This window comes from Eleutherodactylus coqui, chromosome 2, assembly GCF_035609145.1.
Source record: "Eleutherodactylus coqui strain aEleCoq1 chromosome 2, aEleCoq1.hap1, whole genome shotgun sequence".
NCBI classification, from domain to species: Eukaryota; Metazoa; Chordata; class Amphibia; order Anura; family Eleutherodactylidae; genus Eleutherodactylus; species Eleutherodactylus coqui.
This window is the reverse complement of record NC_089838.1, coordinates 276,656,730-276,673,552: the sequence shown is the minus strand read 5'-3', so window position 1 is coordinate 276,673,552 and position 16,823 is coordinate 276,656,730. Positions and strand designations below refer to the sequence as shown.

At 44.2% G+C, this 16,823-nt stretch overlaps 1 protein-coding gene across 9 annotated transcripts in view; it reads right to left on the bottom strand.

The window, feature by feature from the left end:
• The window catches only part of AAK1 (AP2 associated kinase 1), a 103,880-nt gene that overhangs the window by 38,262 nt on the left and 48,795 nt on the right, over window positions 1-16,823 (bottom strand). For 5 of the 9 annotated variants that reach the window (XM_066593041.1, XM_066593048.1, XM_066593043.1 and 2 more), the window contains exons 7-15: window positions 15,097-15,229; window positions 13,937-14,040; window positions 11,908-11,987; window positions 11,455-11,609; window positions 8,849-9,126; window positions 8,087-8,266; window positions 6,518-6,753; window positions 5,307-5,464; window positions 4,301-4,414 (exon numbers count right to left, since the gene is read on the bottom strand). In XM_066593041.1, coding sequence (XP_066449138.1) covers window positions 4,301-4,414; window positions 5,307-5,464; window positions 6,518-6,753; window positions 8,087-8,266; window positions 8,849-9,126; window positions 11,455-11,609; window positions 11,908-11,987; window positions 13,937-14,040; window positions 15,097-15,229 — 1,438 coding nt within the window. Of the gene's footprint in view, window positions 1-3,000; window positions 3,100-4,300; window positions 4,415-5,306; window positions 5,465-6,517; window positions 6,754-8,086; window positions 8,267-8,848; window positions 9,127-11,454; window positions 11,610-11,907; window positions 11,988-13,936; window positions 14,041-15,096; window positions 15,230-16,823 lie in introns of all 9 variants that reach the window. The other 4 variants (XM_066593045.1, XM_066593047.1, XM_066593040.1 and 1 more) reach the window with 1 other exon arrangement.

The window sequence follows — 16,823 nt, the reverse complement described above, 5'->3', positions numbered from 1 at the left end:
TTATTGTCCCCTCTACACATTTGTATGGAATATGCATTAAAGTCTATGGAGCTGGATTCATGTGTCGGCTATAGCCCATATAGATTCATTTATACTGGTTACTTGTTCCTGGAATGGACTGAATGCCCTGATAGGTTTTTGCTTGCAGTTCTGAACAGAAAGAACAGGGGTGCAAAAATACACTTAAATAACACACACCATAATAAAGCACAATAATTGTTATAAAGGTTGGCAAATTATGCATCTCATGAGTAAAAAAGAAAAGCTGTTACAGTCCCATCATGTGGCCTAAATGGCACAAACCTTTAAGATCCTGCATTGTTCTACTCAGATCTTATGGTACCTACTTATGAGGTGCTTACATGTAAACATCCCTACTATGAACCCTGAAAACAGTTACCGCAGTACTCCAGTAATACGAGGGGGGGGGGGGGGGGGATTAATCATACATTTTACACCTACTGTCACAACAACATACACTTTTTTTTTTTGTTGGTCTTGCAGTCTACGAAATCTTGGTTTCCATCCAGTCTACTGGGACAGTGACCTGCTTCTACCACCCTATGAATTAGGAAGGTTTAGTGTAAACGCGACCAGCGATAGGACAACGAATGGTAATTCATTTTATATGGGCATAAAAGTCCTTTGCCAGTCGTTGTGTGTAAAAGGCAACTGTATAGTCCTCTGCAGACCATTCCCGGCATTCTCAGACTCCCCTGACAGACCAACAATATACTGTAAGAGCTACAAAGTAAAAAAAAAAAAAAGCCTTCTGCCTGTGTAAATGGATGTCATTGGAACCAGCAAACGATGGCCGAATCCTTTGCCTTCAAGCGATTAAGCTCTAAAAGGGCCCTTATTGTTGTCTGTGTGTTTGGAATTTTGTGGTGTGACCTACTTATGGTGGCCTATAGGCGTGTCAGTCATTGCAAGCCAGTCTCACCGCTGACAGGGGAATCTTGGGAAATGCGACATGTGGCTAGGTGTGAAGATGCAAGTGGGAACGCATCAAGGATATTGAAAAGTAGGAAAAAAAAAAAAAAGAAGACCCGAAGATGGCTGCCGGTCATGAAATCCAAGAAGTGTCTTGAATTGCGCCACAGTATGCAACTGTTTGACTACACTACCATTTAGTTTTATGGTGCTGAAAAAAAAAATAACACACATCACCGAGTGCTTCCTTAAGATAGAAGTGTAGGCCTTTAGTAAACCAAAGATAATATATTGTGATATTATGGCACACCTGGCCTAATGATCACCTCAGCTCTGTTGCATCTGTACATATACATATAACCTGTAACCAGGCACGGCCTTAAAACACGTATGGTCTATAACTGTACTTTCCTGCTGTATAACAGCCAGGCGCTGCGAGCGGGAAACAGCTGGACGCAGAAGACAAGCAGGGACACCCCGCTTGTCTTCTACATCCTCCGCTCAGAGGGCAAGGTGATCGCTCAACGTTTGAGCGATCACCTTGCGCTTAGAACACAACGATTGTCAAAAATCCTTGCGTCTTAACCAGCCTTAACAAAAGTTTTTAATTAAAAACAAAAAAGCAAAAATGATAAAAACACCAAAATGGTACAGATATAAAGCCCTCTGTCCACGGGCGAGGCGAAATATCGCTAGCAGGGAGCAGGGGAGAGAACTGTCAGTTCTCTGCGATCAGCCTATCTGAGAGATAGGCTCACTGAGGAAAATTGCAGCAAATCGCGACATGCTGCAATTTGAGTCCCGCGAGCGGAGAATCGCTATGACTCTCTGCTTGTGGACAGGAGGCTGTGCTTTCCACAGCAACACTATGGAAAGCGCGCACTGCGTTACTTGGACGGATTATCGTAGCGAGTAACAATGCACAAATCGCCTGTGGACAGGAGCCCTAAGAAGTATAATGCCGATTGCTGGAACGTGGGATTGTCTATAATGTAAAGTATAGATTCTCAACAGGGGTACTGTCAACCTGCGAAACAGTCTAAGAGCCCTTATACGCAAAATGATCATCCTTCAAAAGATCGCTGAATAGTGCGAATTTGAATGATCGCTCATAGAAGCATAACCAATGATTAAACAAGAATTCCCCCCGCCCAAAAAAAAGTGTCAAAATCCGTACCAGTGGTGCAAATTTTGATGCTAATTTTCTGCTGTAGAAACTCTGCACCATTCCAGCTACGTGTAAAAGTACCCTAAAAGAAAAACTGAACGATAGTGGTTCAGTATGAATGTGGGGGTGAAAAAATAAAACCGCCCACTTGTCGTTTGCGGTTGTTTAGGCTGACTTTTCAGCTGACCTTGTTGGCTCGCTGGCTTCTTGTCCTGTGTAAACGCTCCCCACTCAGCAGTTCCCATAGGAGATGAAGCGCTGAGGAGAAGCGGAGGAGAAGCCAGCTAGCCGGCGGCAAGTCTGTAGTTTAAATGCTCTGTACAAGCGCTAACGACCTTAGCGGTGACGTCAGCACTTGTGCGGTCGTTTAAGAGACTGTTGACCCGTGTAAAAGGGCCTTTAGGATATACACACAATGCTCCTTATGGGGATTGTTCTTGAAAACTATTTTATGTATGTCGTTCTACATACCGTATATACAAAAATTAAGCAGTTTAAACATAAAACTGCCCCCTATCTTTACAGGATACCTGCACTGTATGTAGCAGCATGCTGGCTCTGCGAAGAACATAGCAATGGGGTCCAACTAAGGGTAACATCTGCATGGAGTTTGTAAGTCCTTTCATAGTTTTTTTTTTTCTTCCGAGTACTCCAATTCCATCACTTGCTTCAAAGAAACTCAGTATAAGGCCAGGCCAAGTATCGTAACCCTAAATTCTGGTTGCTGACTGGTTGGCCCTGCTCCACATAAGCCTCTTCGAGGAGGCTGAGGTCTTTACATCCTTACTATAAAAGGGTTTTGTGGAACACTAGATGGGACACACAGGTGTATAATTACACTGACAACAAAAAGCAAAAACACTGGAAAACTTCCCCTTTCCTTGTGGCCATGTTTTTACCTGGAGTTTCAGAGAGAGGAAGAGGTAAGAAGGGGTCAGGAGTTTTGTGGAGCGGAGGGCTGGGATCCTGACCCTGCACGTCAACAGGTTTATCCACAGCTGAGATCCAGAAAGAAAGGAGATAAAGAGAAGAAAAGAAACGAGAGGAAAGACAGACAAGTGAGAAAACCGAAAAGAAGTTGCAGAAACACTAACAGTCTCCAAGAACTAATTACCTTAGCGGCACCTGAATGAGCATGGCAGAGTAAGGCTCAAGGAAGTGCAGACATACCGCTAAAGATGGATCTACTTATACAGAATACGCCATACAAAGTTCAGTCCTTACAAACGGATGAATGGCCACCAGTACGCCCCACTTCCTCCTCCTGCAGAAATCTTCAAATTCAACTTTGGTATGGCGCAAATCATGATCTACAAGTGTGCTCATACTGCCTAACCCGAAGTTTATTACAGGGATGTGGCAACTCTGACACTGCTCTGGATAGTGATAGTAGATGGGTCATGGCCCCTTCATGGTTCCAGCTGTTGGACCCCCCTGCCGATCATAGTCAAATTGCTATGTTCTTAATGTTTAGGTTGGGAAAAGCCCTTGTGGTTGACAATCAGGATGGGATCCTACAAGTTACAAAATCATTCGTCTTATGGAACAATGTGGTGGGAAACATCCTCTGGTGGGAAACAGGTGAGAGCAACAGAATCGAGGTACTTTCACTCTGCATTTTGTAGTGTCTGTCGGAGGTATGCTTTGGTAAGATGTGATGAAGTACACCGCCAACGGATGTCACTGTACAGACATACAGCAGCATCCGTCACATATAGACTCCAACTGTAAATAGTACTACTGCGCCTATTTTTCAATTGGATGCTTCTGTACAGAATATTGCAGTAGACTTCAGTATTCTGTAGAAAAGCTATATGGACTTAGACCATTCCGATAAGGGCTATAAGGACACTCTTTTGGCCTCCAGTGGGAGAAAGGGGCCTATAGATACTTTTGACATAGGCACCAGGAGCATTCCTGATGCCATAAGACAATGCAAACATAGGGACAATCCAATTTATTTGTTTTGCACACAATGCTCATACCCTCATCTGTTTCAGAATATTTATGGTGGGTTTAGGTTATTGTAGGCTTACTGAGAGAGTTGTATGATCAAACATGACCTGGTCGGGGTACGTGAAATAGAGCAGTAAGGTAATCTAGTCTAAATAAAAGTTTTTCCAGGTTATTATTGCCAATGGAAGGTCAATACGTTCCAACTTTTAATACACACTTAGAAGTAATAGACAAATGAATCACCTGCTCCACCAGAAAACAAAGGTCCAAAAGCATCAGCCTGTGAAACAGCAGGGGGTGCTGGGAAGCCTGAAAGTAGATCCTCTGCAGAGCTGCTCAGCTGTTCTGCAGGTTTACCTAGAGACCATAAAAACACCAAAAAAGACTGTTAGAGACAAAAATGGACAACATCTTAAGTACCCTCCAGTGGCATGCCGCTAATAGAGGCAGACTATGCAACTGCTGAACCTCAGCTGTACTCCCAACCACCAATAAGAACCTTCATACAAACTCACACAGCCACACAGACACCGGCTGGAGTGCAGTTTGCATCATTCAGCTCCTCTCCCTCCTGCCATTAGAGTACAGCATGCAGAAGGCAGAGGAGTCAAATGATGCTCAGAGCGCTCTGGCCAGTGTCTGTGTGAGTTTGTATGAAGACTATTACTTGAATTTTAGCAAGTGATATGGGGCTCGGATCCACCACTACGTGGGGGCTACAAAAGGGGCATACTATTACTAAGCAAGGACCACAAAGTCAGACACAGTTATTAAACAGGGATGGCTATTATTACATGGGGGCCATAAAGAGACATTATTACTAAATAGTGGCCACAAAAAGGGACACATTTATTAAGTGGGACCACAAGAGGAAGACACTAATGAAGTGGGAGACACAGATAGGAACACTAGTGAGTCCATTGAGAGAAGCATTGTGAGTAGCGGCAGAATGGGGAAAATGTGTGGAGAGGAGTTGTGACTGGAGGACTTTTTCCATGATCGACTTGATGTGGATAGAGAAGAAAAAGGAAAGCGGACGTCCCTATAGACGACATCTGGGAATACTGGAGGTACCTGCATGGTAACTACCATCACTGTGTAGAACTGGTATCTAACTATTACGTATATAGACACTGCAATATTTAGGGCTTTACTAGAGCTGAGATATCCAAGCCCAACGTATTACAAACATTCTCTAATAGAACCTTTTTTTTTTCTCCCTTTAAAAAAGTGGGATATTTTCTCTTACTCTCTCCCAGCTTGGCAAAATCCTTATTGAGAAGTTCCTCAGCAGTGAGTTTGGAGAAGTTGTCGTCATCAAATGGGTTCCAACCAGAAGGCTCTGGTGGGTTATGAACATTCTGCTGTGAGGTCCTTGGAGATCCAGAGGGGGTTGTAGTAGCGGACCTTAGAGATGGAGGACAAACAAAGGCTGTAATACTACATATGGGATTTTATAGGATATAAACAAATTTTACTAAGTCACTTCCATTTTATCTATAGTGTGGGCCACTGAAAAGTAGTCCAACACAACATTCTTATGAAAGCTGTCTAAAAAAACCCCAAATCTGTCCTTGTTGCTTGTAACAACCACTTACAGCGCAGCTTTCATTTCTTATACTGCAGAAGCAGAGGCGCAACTTGAAGCTTCTGGGCCCCAATGCAAAATTTGTAACAGGGCCCCCAACTATAATGCTTTATTCATAGTACTGGGCTGCCTATATGGAGAAGAGAGGCCTTATGGGCCCCCTAAGGCTCCTGGACCAGTGGGCAACCGCGTCCCCTACAGCTACACCCCTGTGCTACGGTAAAATTACTGCGACTAATCAACATCCCAAGCCAAACTGCCAAAATCAGGGCAATTGTTTTTAAATCCACTATGCAAACCAAGAAAATGGGCTTCCTTAAATGATAGGCCATAATAGGCTCATCATGCCAGGCAGATCTAGTGTCAGTTAAGACATTCCAACATGACAAATTAATGTGGCAGTAGATAACAGTCTGCGGTTAGCCATTGTGAAAAAAACGTAATTAAATTAGGAATGTTCACATAAAATGTTAAAATGGTTGGCTACAATGGTCACAAGCGGGCAATGTCATCAAAGTTAGCCAAAAAAATATGTACACAGATGTGGCAGAGCTGAATTTGTCAATTTTGGCCTTTATTGCATTTTAACCCTTTGCAATCCAATTTTGGATTCTGGGTTTCTTAGGGGGTTTTCTCTTTCTGCCATCATACTATGGCGCCACCTGCTGGCTTGAGCCAGTACTGTGATATGTGACATGCTGGGGGGGAGGGGGGGGGGCCTGGCAACACAGCAGCCAGTAATCTACAGTAAGAATACCCTGCTGGACGTCTTCCGACATCAGAGCTGTACAGCCTTCAGTCAGAATGTCTTTAGACGTCAGACAGTGGATTGGAAAGGGTTGATGAACCAACCAGAACACCCTTTAACTTACTTTGATTTATTGAGGTTTGCCTCAGCCGCTGCTGCCTGCAGTAGCTGAGTTGATTTACTAGCAGGCACGCCAAAGACTGCACTGTGTGTGACATCGCTCAGGATCCTTCGGTGTCCCCCGCGCTGAGTCTTAGGAGAAGAGGGAGGGGTGAGGGAGCCCAGTTTAGGTCCAGGTCCCGCAGTGGCTTGTGTTGTCGCTGGCTGCGGTTGTTGAGAGGCTCTTGCTGGAGCTTGGATCTGTTATAGAGAAGACTAGCACTAAGTTTGTATCATTCTAAGCAGCAGAATCCGGCCCTGGCAGCAGCTTTCTACAATCTCTTGAGTGGATGGTCCGCATGGCTCTCCGCCGGACATGCGCAGTACAGGGTTTTTTTTGTTTGTTTGGTTTTTTTTAACTCCTGCTTTTCCCATGTCATCACTGAGAGATGATGCGGAACCACGACCTTTCCGCAATGTAAGTGGCGGAAGGGCTACAGATCGAATGGCTTCCATTGATTTCAATGAAAGCAGTCTGCGCAAAAATGGAGCATGCTGCGATTTTTCATCCACGAGCAAAAACCACAAATTGTTTCCACTCGTGTGCACGAAGAATTACTTTTCCACAACATGCTATGGGCGGTATTTGCTGTGGAATCCATAGGCAGACACCCACTCCAGATTCCGCAATGCAAATCCACTCATGTGCATGAGGCATATGGCTGATTTTACACCTGCTTAGAGCTCAGTTCAGGGTTTCCGTCTCTCTGCTCCGTTTTTGATTTTTGATTTCAGGAGGATTAAAAAATAAATAAAATGGAAGAGCACTACAAGGCTTCAGTTTGCTCCCATTCCATTAGGTTTCTGTTTTTTCGGATGGAAAAATAACGCAGCAGACCGTTATTTTTATGTCCAAAAAAAAAATGCAAACCTAATGGAATGGGAGCAAACTGAAGCCTTTGTTATACCCCATTGATAATAAAACATTGATTTCATTGCAGTTTCTCTCCTCTAAAAACAAAGCAGAGACACAAAAACCCTGAACTGAGCCCTATAGCAGATGTGAAAGTAGTCTGCTCAATCCATAAATAATGGTGTTGCCAGAGGACAGTGGCGGAGATGGAGAAAACCCAAGTGCTCAGCCAGGTACTGTATAGAACAAGTGCTTTTGCACACAAGAGGATTTCCTGGACAAGACATCCAGGGCATCATACACAGTACAGTTGCAATCACAATTATTCAACTCCCATTGCATTGGTTTGTTGGCAAAATTTAAAAAACTTTCAGCTGTTTGCAAAAAAAACACACTGATCAAAGAAAAATTTAAATAACTCAACACAACAACTAATACAGCAAGTAAGTGGTTTCTCCAAATTCTACACAAAATGCCACTTTTGATGCTTACTGCAGTCTCTGAATAGAATCCCTCATAAGAGCACACAATGCAAATCAGGTCTTGTTTCAAGGACACCTGATAAAACTAATCAAGGGCTTCATTAGTTGCATCAGGTGTGCTCGAGATAAAGCACTTCTATTTATTAAAGAAATCAGTTGCAATATACACAGATGTAACCAGCAACTGGACCGCACTCACCGCCTGTTCCTGAGCAGCAGGTATTTGAACACTTGCCGGCAAGGCTTGTGGCTGGGTAGGAGTCTGTACCGGGGCCACCACTTTCTGCTGCATGGCAGCCTGCTGGGCGAGGAGCTGCTGCTGCTGCTGTTGCTGTATGTAATAAGCTTGAAGCATCTGCTGTTGCTGCATGGCCTGCATCTGTAGATCAGAGGCAAGACGACAACCACTTTGGTCATATAAGCTAAATCATCAGAATTGTTCTTATTAGTAGGATGGGTAGCACACTTAAGTTTCAATTTAACGTCTCCATATTTTGCTATATATGAAGCATATTATTCATGCAGTATTGATGATGGAAGTAATACGTTGATGTAGGAAAGGTGACCAAGTGATCCAGACTAAGAGTGCACCGTTAGCCATTAAGCATATGCATCAAAGCCATTTGATCAATATGAAAACCTGCATAATAGCCGTATAGCCTTTCTTCTTATGCGTATGTACTTCAAAAATGATTGACTTGGAGGACATTGGTGCAATACCAGGAAATGCCAAATTACTCCTACATGCAAATTTACATATAAACATGTATCTAGCACTCTACTGGGAGGAAGTGATGTATATTTGCGGTTCGCATAAACTGCCAACATGCATCTTACCACCAAAATAGGCAGAGATAAAAAAAATATGAGATTACTATTCCACAGCATCTGGTTCCAAATCACTTAACACACGAAAAACCCATACACAACCAAAGCACACGTGTCACTTCCTAAAACTAACCTGCTGAGCTTGGAGCATCTGCTGCTGATACAGCGCTGCTGCCTGTTGCTGCTGCAGTAGTTGCTGTTTGAGAAAGAGTTGCTGCTGCTGCGGATGAGATGCTGGCTGGGCAGTTGGAGTTGCAGGCGGCTGCGCCGGAGTTGCAGTCTGTGGAGCGGTGCTAACTGGGGTGGCCGGTTGCTGAGGAGGTTGGGTTGGTTTAGGAGTTTGCGGAGCCTGAGTAATCTGTTTTGTAGCAGGCTGTACAGGAGCAGGGGCTGTAGGCTGGATAGTGGCCGCTATAAAACAAGACACAACGGTGGTTGTACATATAAGGCTTCCTATACACCATAAGATAAAAGGTTACAGGAGAAGGATTAAAAAAAAAAGAGTCTACAACTATATTGGTTCCTTATGACAGATGATTAAACTTAAGTATCACCTGAAATAAAAGTGCAGTTATTGGGCGATTCTACCTTAATACGGCAGAATTTTGCCACGGATTCCACGCCCAAATTTGCATCATTCTAGAATGTTTTTGAATGCTATGCAAATCTGCACCATAGTTCATGTGGCACAGATTTAATTCTGAAAAAGTTACCAAAAAAAAAATATAGACATTTCGGGCTGCCGTACACGAATTTGACCCAATAACAGAGAAAATCTGCATGTGTATCCGAATCCAGATCCATGGCATGACGCCGAAGCTCAGCTACAGAGTTCTTCCAGAGACTACACTTTCATATCCAACCTGACACGGATCTGATAGATCTAAAGTGAACGAGAAGAGTGCACATTTTTCCAATCAGGGCATTCTTATCCTCTAGCATTGTGCCTTTTAGTAGGTGATCCGTGAACCCCCAGAGCATGTTCACGTGTTCAATACATACGGTAAACCCTGATAAGTAACTTACACAGAATCCACAGCAGAAGTTTCTACCATGGGTGTGGTATCCGAACATGGATTACCCCACTGTCACTCAATAAGGCTCATCCGTGGCTTTAGAATGTAGAACATAAAGTGTATTGTGTGTAGACTTTTTCCACAGTATGGTGATACGATATGAAATGCACCATTCACTTGCACTGGGTATGGAAATATCTACAGATCTTAAAAAAGGTTTGGGTGCAGAACCCATGCCCAAGTCCTCAGCAAATTCTCAACGTATGAACATAGCCCCACACTATTTTTAGAACGGTGTGATAACACTGTAAGGGCTCGTTCACATCTGGGTTAGGGATCCGTTCGGGCTTTACCACTCAGTTCTGATTTTGCAGCAAAAAATTTAAATGGAAGTAACTTTTTCTTTTCTCCTATTGATTTCAAAGGGATTTTCTTAAAACCTGAAAACTTTCAGTTTGCTTTCGTTCTATTAGATTCAGTTTTTATACAGAAAAAAAAAGGCACTGCAGGCCACAATAAACACCAAACCTTGGGTATAGCTCCTGCCACTAGGAGACGGACACTAAACAAAGAAAAAGCTAGTTCCTCCTACCAGCTGTACCCCTCCTGCAGGCACCAAGCTAATCCGTTTGTAAAAATAACCAGCCAGGTGGGGTGCGGTGTCCCACCCAGTTAGAGAACGGGCTACTGGGCTACTTTACCAGTAGAAAAAAAATCGGAGTCAAAACTAAGGTTGAGAGGATGGGAAGAGGATAACAGGTTGGAGCAAACAGGTGTATGGGAGATAGCACCATACTTGCTTAATCCCCTTTACTCATCTGATCTTCATCCTCTTCAGCTCCCTGGGGGTACCAGCAGGGTTACCGCTTCGGCGGCTGTCACCCAGTGGTGAGAGATCACTGGAATTGTGGGGGAAAGCAGGCTGGTGGGAAGCAGAGTGGTTAGTGCCACTCTGTTCCACTTTGTCTTCTTGGAGGAGGGGATAACAGTGTGCCAAAGGCAGCAGAGTGCATCTATGGACACTAAGCTAAAACGAATTAGCTCAGTGCCTACAGGAGGTATAGCTGGTAGTAGGGACTAACTTTTCCTTTGCTTAGTATCCCCCTTCTAGTGGCAGGAGCTATACCAAAGTTCTGCTGTATCCTCCAAGGACACAGACGAGAAAACGAAAACGCTTATTTCATTTTAATCCCATTTCTTTGCTCTAAAAACTAAAGAGACGGCGAGCCCTAAAGCAGATGTGAACGGGCCCTGAAACTAAGAGTACTTCCAATGAGGACATCAACCATATCTTGTGATCTTGTGCAGCAGGTGACAGGCCAGAAGAGTGGGTTCCTTAGTTTCTTTTGGCATACAACGATGAAAGCTTCTTTTGCTAAAGAGGATTGCAGTAAAGGCATTCCTCATTGTAAGCAACTGGACTAACCAATTTCTCTGCAGCATCCCATTTTAAACCAGAGAGGGTCGAGTTTGGCACAATAATTTAAGGTACCTTTAAATCTACATTTTATGTCCATTTCAGTTTGTTACTTCCCCTCCCAGTTGATTTCTGAGCATCTTTGCAGTTAACAGTTTCGATATGGTGCCCATGGTCTTCCTGCACCAATAGCTGTGTAGATAGAACTACAAAATAGGAGCACAGCTCTTCCCAATAAGGATTTCTAAACTGTGAAGGTCATATATTCATTGGCAAGCAAAATATTTGTTTTGGAGGCCAACAAACCTGGTGAGGCAGCAGCTGGCTGCACCGTGGGCCTCTTCCGTGGAGTTAGAGCTGGCTGAATAGGAAGCATTCCAGGGTTTGGTTGGGTCTGGCCTGCTTTTGGCCTCTGACGAGGAGCAATGGAAGTTTCAGTTGTTGGAACAGGGTCCGTCAGCCTGCAGAACAAGACAAAGGAGAATTCTATTTACATCTGTTCTAAGATGTTGAGCAAGTACAAACCCTTCACTGACTTTCAGAACTATGAGAAGTAAGGATGTTCAAGCCATTTTCATACACTCTAGGTCTGCTGACAGGGCTAGAGTTGTGTAGAATGGTTAATATTGTTAATCGTAGACGCTCCAATAGTTTCTTTGCTTAGGACATCAGGTCACGTATAAACACTTAAGAGAAAACGCAGGTTAAAGTTGCCCTATATAAGAAATTCCTGCAGAATCCAAACTGCCTGGAGCTTACCGGGCCTTCGGCTGGGATTTCTTAGCTGCAGCTTCTGCCGCTTTCACTGGTTCAGGCAACTTTGCAGGGATGGTGGAGTCCTACATAAGACAACGGTGTTTATTTAGGATGCACTTCATCAGGTTTCACAAACGAAAAAAACATGATGTAGATAAGAGTATTTCAAGAAAATCTAATACTAGAGAAGTTATGGTGTCGTTAGGAATGTAAGAGGGAGGCGGAAGATGCATTTTTTATACTTGCCTGCTCCCTGGATAGCAAGGTGTGCCCCGACTCCTCTCAGATTACTGTGTGCACGCACTTTCCGATACAAGTCTGTAGGCAGGTGACCACCTATAGCTAAAGGCCCTTTTACATGGAACAATCATCGTTCAGGCTCCTACCGGAATTTGCACGATAGTCGTCCCATGTAAAAGCATGCAGCGACTGAATGAGAATTGTTTAGACGTTCAGTTTCTGCAGAAACCTGTATGACGTGCCGTTCAGAGTAAACAGCAGTCATTAACTTGTGAACGAACGTCTGATTACTATGAATGGAGGCGGGCGGGCGAACACTCCCTGCCTCCATGCTGGTGGCACTCAGTGATGCCAGTGATACTCGGTCTTTCAATCAAAGGTCATACCGTTGTATCTTTGGGGGTAGGGGGGAGTGCTAATGTACTACTAATTTACTATTGTAAAAGTTTAACAGACTTCTTGATTTTAGGAGTTCTGTATTAGTGGTGACAGATTTACATTCTAAAGTCTTTTTTTGGTTGGATTGAGGATTGATGTAGTGTAAACAACCTGGTCTCCCATGAATGTGTTTGAAATATCGATATCTAATTATTTGCCCCTAGATTTGCTAAGAAAGTGCAGATAAACCTGTAAAAGGACATTGCTGTAGCCAATGCAATCTCTTACTTCCGCTAGTTTTTTCTTCAGTCCATGATATCTCCCTGTCCTGATCTGCTCTATTCTCAACTAGGTCCCCGTCAACTCCCTCCAGTAACCATGTTACTTATCACTTCAGCAGATCCTGACTTTTTGCTCTGCTGTTCGATTAAGTCTTTGTCAACACCCTCGGGTACCGCATTACATTACAGATAGTCCCCGACTTGCGAACATTCGAGTTACGAATTTCGCTAGATACGAACTATCTGTCCTGCACAGTATGAGGTCATGCTAGGGCATTACCTCATACTGTGCAGGGACCGGACAAGCTTCTATCAAGCCTGATAGAAGCCTGTCCGGTCACATCGCGGTTGCGGGGCAGCCGGGGACCTCCTGAAGGGCACTAGGGCTGTCTATGCAGAGCGCCTATCAAGCTGTGCGCTTGATAGGCACTCTGCATAGGCAGCCCTGGGGCCTTTCAGGAGGTCCCCGGCTGCCTAGCAACCACACAGCGATCTCATCATGGGACGCTGTACGGGCCCCTGAACGTCGGGTGCTGGCTGTTTCTTACAGCGGGCACCCGGCGGCAGCAGTTCCGACGAGCTGCGCCGCTCGTCAGAACTGTTAACACTTTAATACCGCTGTCAGAGCGGTATTTAAAGTGTTAACAGTTAGGACAAGCGGCACAGCTCGTCGGAACTGCTGCCGCCGGGTGCCTGCTGTAAGAACAGCCTGCACCCGACGTTGTATGGAGAGGGGATCCACCCGCGATCCCCTCCATACTACCATTTGTTTGACTTGCGAACAAAACGGACTTGCGAACGGGCTCCCGGAACGGAACCTGTTCGCAAGTCGGGGACTACCTGTACTCCTGACCAAGTTGTGTCAGTCACTTCTTAACTGAGACCATTTCTGGAGTAGCGGTCCTGCAGCTGAGATCACATCCTAATTGGTGAGGTTGAAGGGTTAAAACTGGGGATCCCTATATGCAGCCTTCATATCTAGCACCAAGTCAAATCAGTTTAGAGGCACAACCAATCCACATTTGCTGCGTGACAGATGTCTTTTAGGCACTCCAATTTGGTCCAGAGCAGCAAACCGGTATAAGTCCTTTAAAATTCGAACAAAGGATACCAGTAACAGCACAATAACTTACATGTGCGTTAGGTACAGGACATTCTCTCTTCGCTAGCTTAAAGGCAAAATAGGATACTTGATAGATGTCAGGTCTCTTGTCAGGATCTGGCTCAAGCATGTACCCTGAGACAAAAGATATATTAGTCATGTTCACTTTACCAACCACAACAAAAACCAGTGAGATAATGAAATAAAGAATAATCTTTTAAAACTAATACATATTCTATATTAAAAATTATCCACACTCCGTTATATTACAACTTCTGTTGTCTTAACATTTCCCGTTGTGGGTCTCTTGCCTCCCCAGTGACTGCTGTGCAGGTTTGAACGTGTTACATCAGCTAATTTGGGACAGCAGTGCAAGAATAAAGATGGCTGCCCCACTTTTAATTTGGACAAAAGAGCAGTGTGCAGAGACTCGCTTTTTGAACCAGAGAGTAAACAGCAGAGTATGGTATGGAAACCTCTTCAGTCGCAGACCCAGTAAAAAGATTCAAAATAGTGAAAATTCAATTTGAGGAAAAACTTCAATTTTGAGATGTTAAAGCATGCATCCTCCATATAGTTCAGAGCCTGCCCCATCGGAATATCACCTGTTTGGTCCCCTGAAAGAAGCCTTAACAGGATAAAGAAACACCAAGCTGGGTTGTTATTCAGACTTCTTTTGGGCAAAGGTTTCCAGTTCTGTAGCAATATACCCCCACTCGTCACTGTCTAACAAGGCAGAATTACTTTTCCGGAATCTAGGACAGTTGAGGGAGCAGTAATGGCAGTCATATTGGTTATAAACCAGACATCATAAAAAAGGTATTAAAGAGGTATTCCCATTTTAAAAAAGTACTGAAATATTACGGTAGCCCCCCGGAAAGAGACAGCAATACCCCTTTAAGCAGCAAGGACACGTTCATGCTTTTTGCAACTAAAATACATAGATAATTCTCCAATTGTGTTATATATCACATTGCACCGTGTAAAGCTCATGTAGTTAGTCATATGGAAATCTAATTGTGTCACAAGACAACGGATTCCCAATTAGATGAATTAAACTGATGTTTTACAGTCTCACATCAAGCCAAGAAAACTTTCTCCCTCCCTTGCAGCGCTACCCATGTGTGGTTCCAATAGCAGTAAAACCATGAATAATGTTTGTCTCCTGGTATTAACCCGCCGCACACTTACTGATGAGGCAGTGCATGTCCTGGGAGTACCGGGAGTTGTCAGGAATGGTAAAATTCCCATCACAGATGGAGACCTGACTCTCCCCGAAGGGCAGCGTGAAGAAGCATAGCTTGTAGAGCAGACATCCCAGGGCCTGTCAGACAAGATTATTAGCATTAGTTCCCATTACATATTACTGGCGCTAAACACAGATTGTCACCATTCACATCAGCCCCTGTCCCCAGTGGACCTCACAAACTAGTTCTACTATCTCAGAAACATAAGCTGGGGCATATTTAGTAAGATGCCATTTTCATAATTAACCCCCGGGGGTAAAAACCACACAAGCGGGCAGAAAGAGCATACAAATCCCATGCAGAGGAAAGATGTGGGCTGCTTATTTACACTATTCTACCAAATGTATTTGGACTCGCTATCAGTAGAATGGATCGGGTCTTATTAGCATGTGACGTGTCCCAAACCATGCTATATAAGATGTAGAAGCTTGGAGGTGTCAGCCATAGTTTGTGATGGGCACTGCACACTATTGGATATATGGATTATACTGCTGCACACAAGCAGTCCATCATGAAGTGCAATGCATCAGCCTATCTAGAATTGTGCAAGGAACATAGTCATTGGACAGTAGAGCAATGGAAGAAGGTTCTATTGAGTGATGAATAACGATGCTTCATTTTCACGTCAGATGGACGTTCTTGCGTGTGGAGGAGCCTGCGGAACACCTTCTGTCTGTGTTTTACATGTACAGTCTCGGTCCGTTGGCTGTAGTGGCCAGAATCAATTACTGAGGTGTACTTTGACATTCTAAACGAAGGGTGTCGAATTCATTACTACTGAGGGCCACATCAGCCTTATGGCTGCTTTCAAAGGGCTGTTTGTAAATGTAAGACTATATAGTAAGAGCAATTTCTTCAAGCGTAAAATGCAGCAAATATAACCCATTGATTTCAATGGGTTAGTTCACATGAGTGTAAATTTTCACACAATGTACAGTCGCGTGAAAAATATGCGGCATGACCTATTGCGGTGAATGGGCCGGCACAAATACACAGTGAATACGTGGGAAACCTGCATATTTGTGGACCATTTCAATGGGCCCGCCTGCAGATTTTTTTCTGTGAGCAAATAATGTGTATTTGGTCATACAAAAACATGCTTGATCAGTCGCAAAACGTGGACGTAAGAGATTTTCAGTTGCACAAAAATGCAGCGCATTTGTGCGACCAAAATGCTCCAACACCCGTGTAAAAGAGCCTTAATAGTGACCCCAGTAGTATTAGTGACCCCCATAGTGGCCTCAGTAGTAATAGTGACCCCCATTAGTGGCTCATGTAGTAATATCCCCTATACTGGCCGTAATAGGTGACCCCCATAGTATTCCCTGGCCTGGTCCACCTCCCTATTGGCCTTGGGCCAGGCAGCATCCCTACAGGCGTTCTACTCACCCAGCCTGCAGGTCTGGCCCAGCAGCGGCAGTGTGTGACCAACAACCTCTCCCCAGTGTCTTTGTGCGACGAACTGTACATAGCGTAGACGTTGAGGGGAAGGGGGCAAGGGAGACCGATCCTGCCGGCTGGGTGAATAGAATGCTGCACGACCATCAGGCCACATAAAAGGAGTTCGCGAGATGTATTCAGCCCGTGGGCTTTGTGCTTGACATGTGTGTTCTACACAATGTGCTGCCAATAGTGTCACACAATACTCTACGAACGGTCAGCAATACTTCC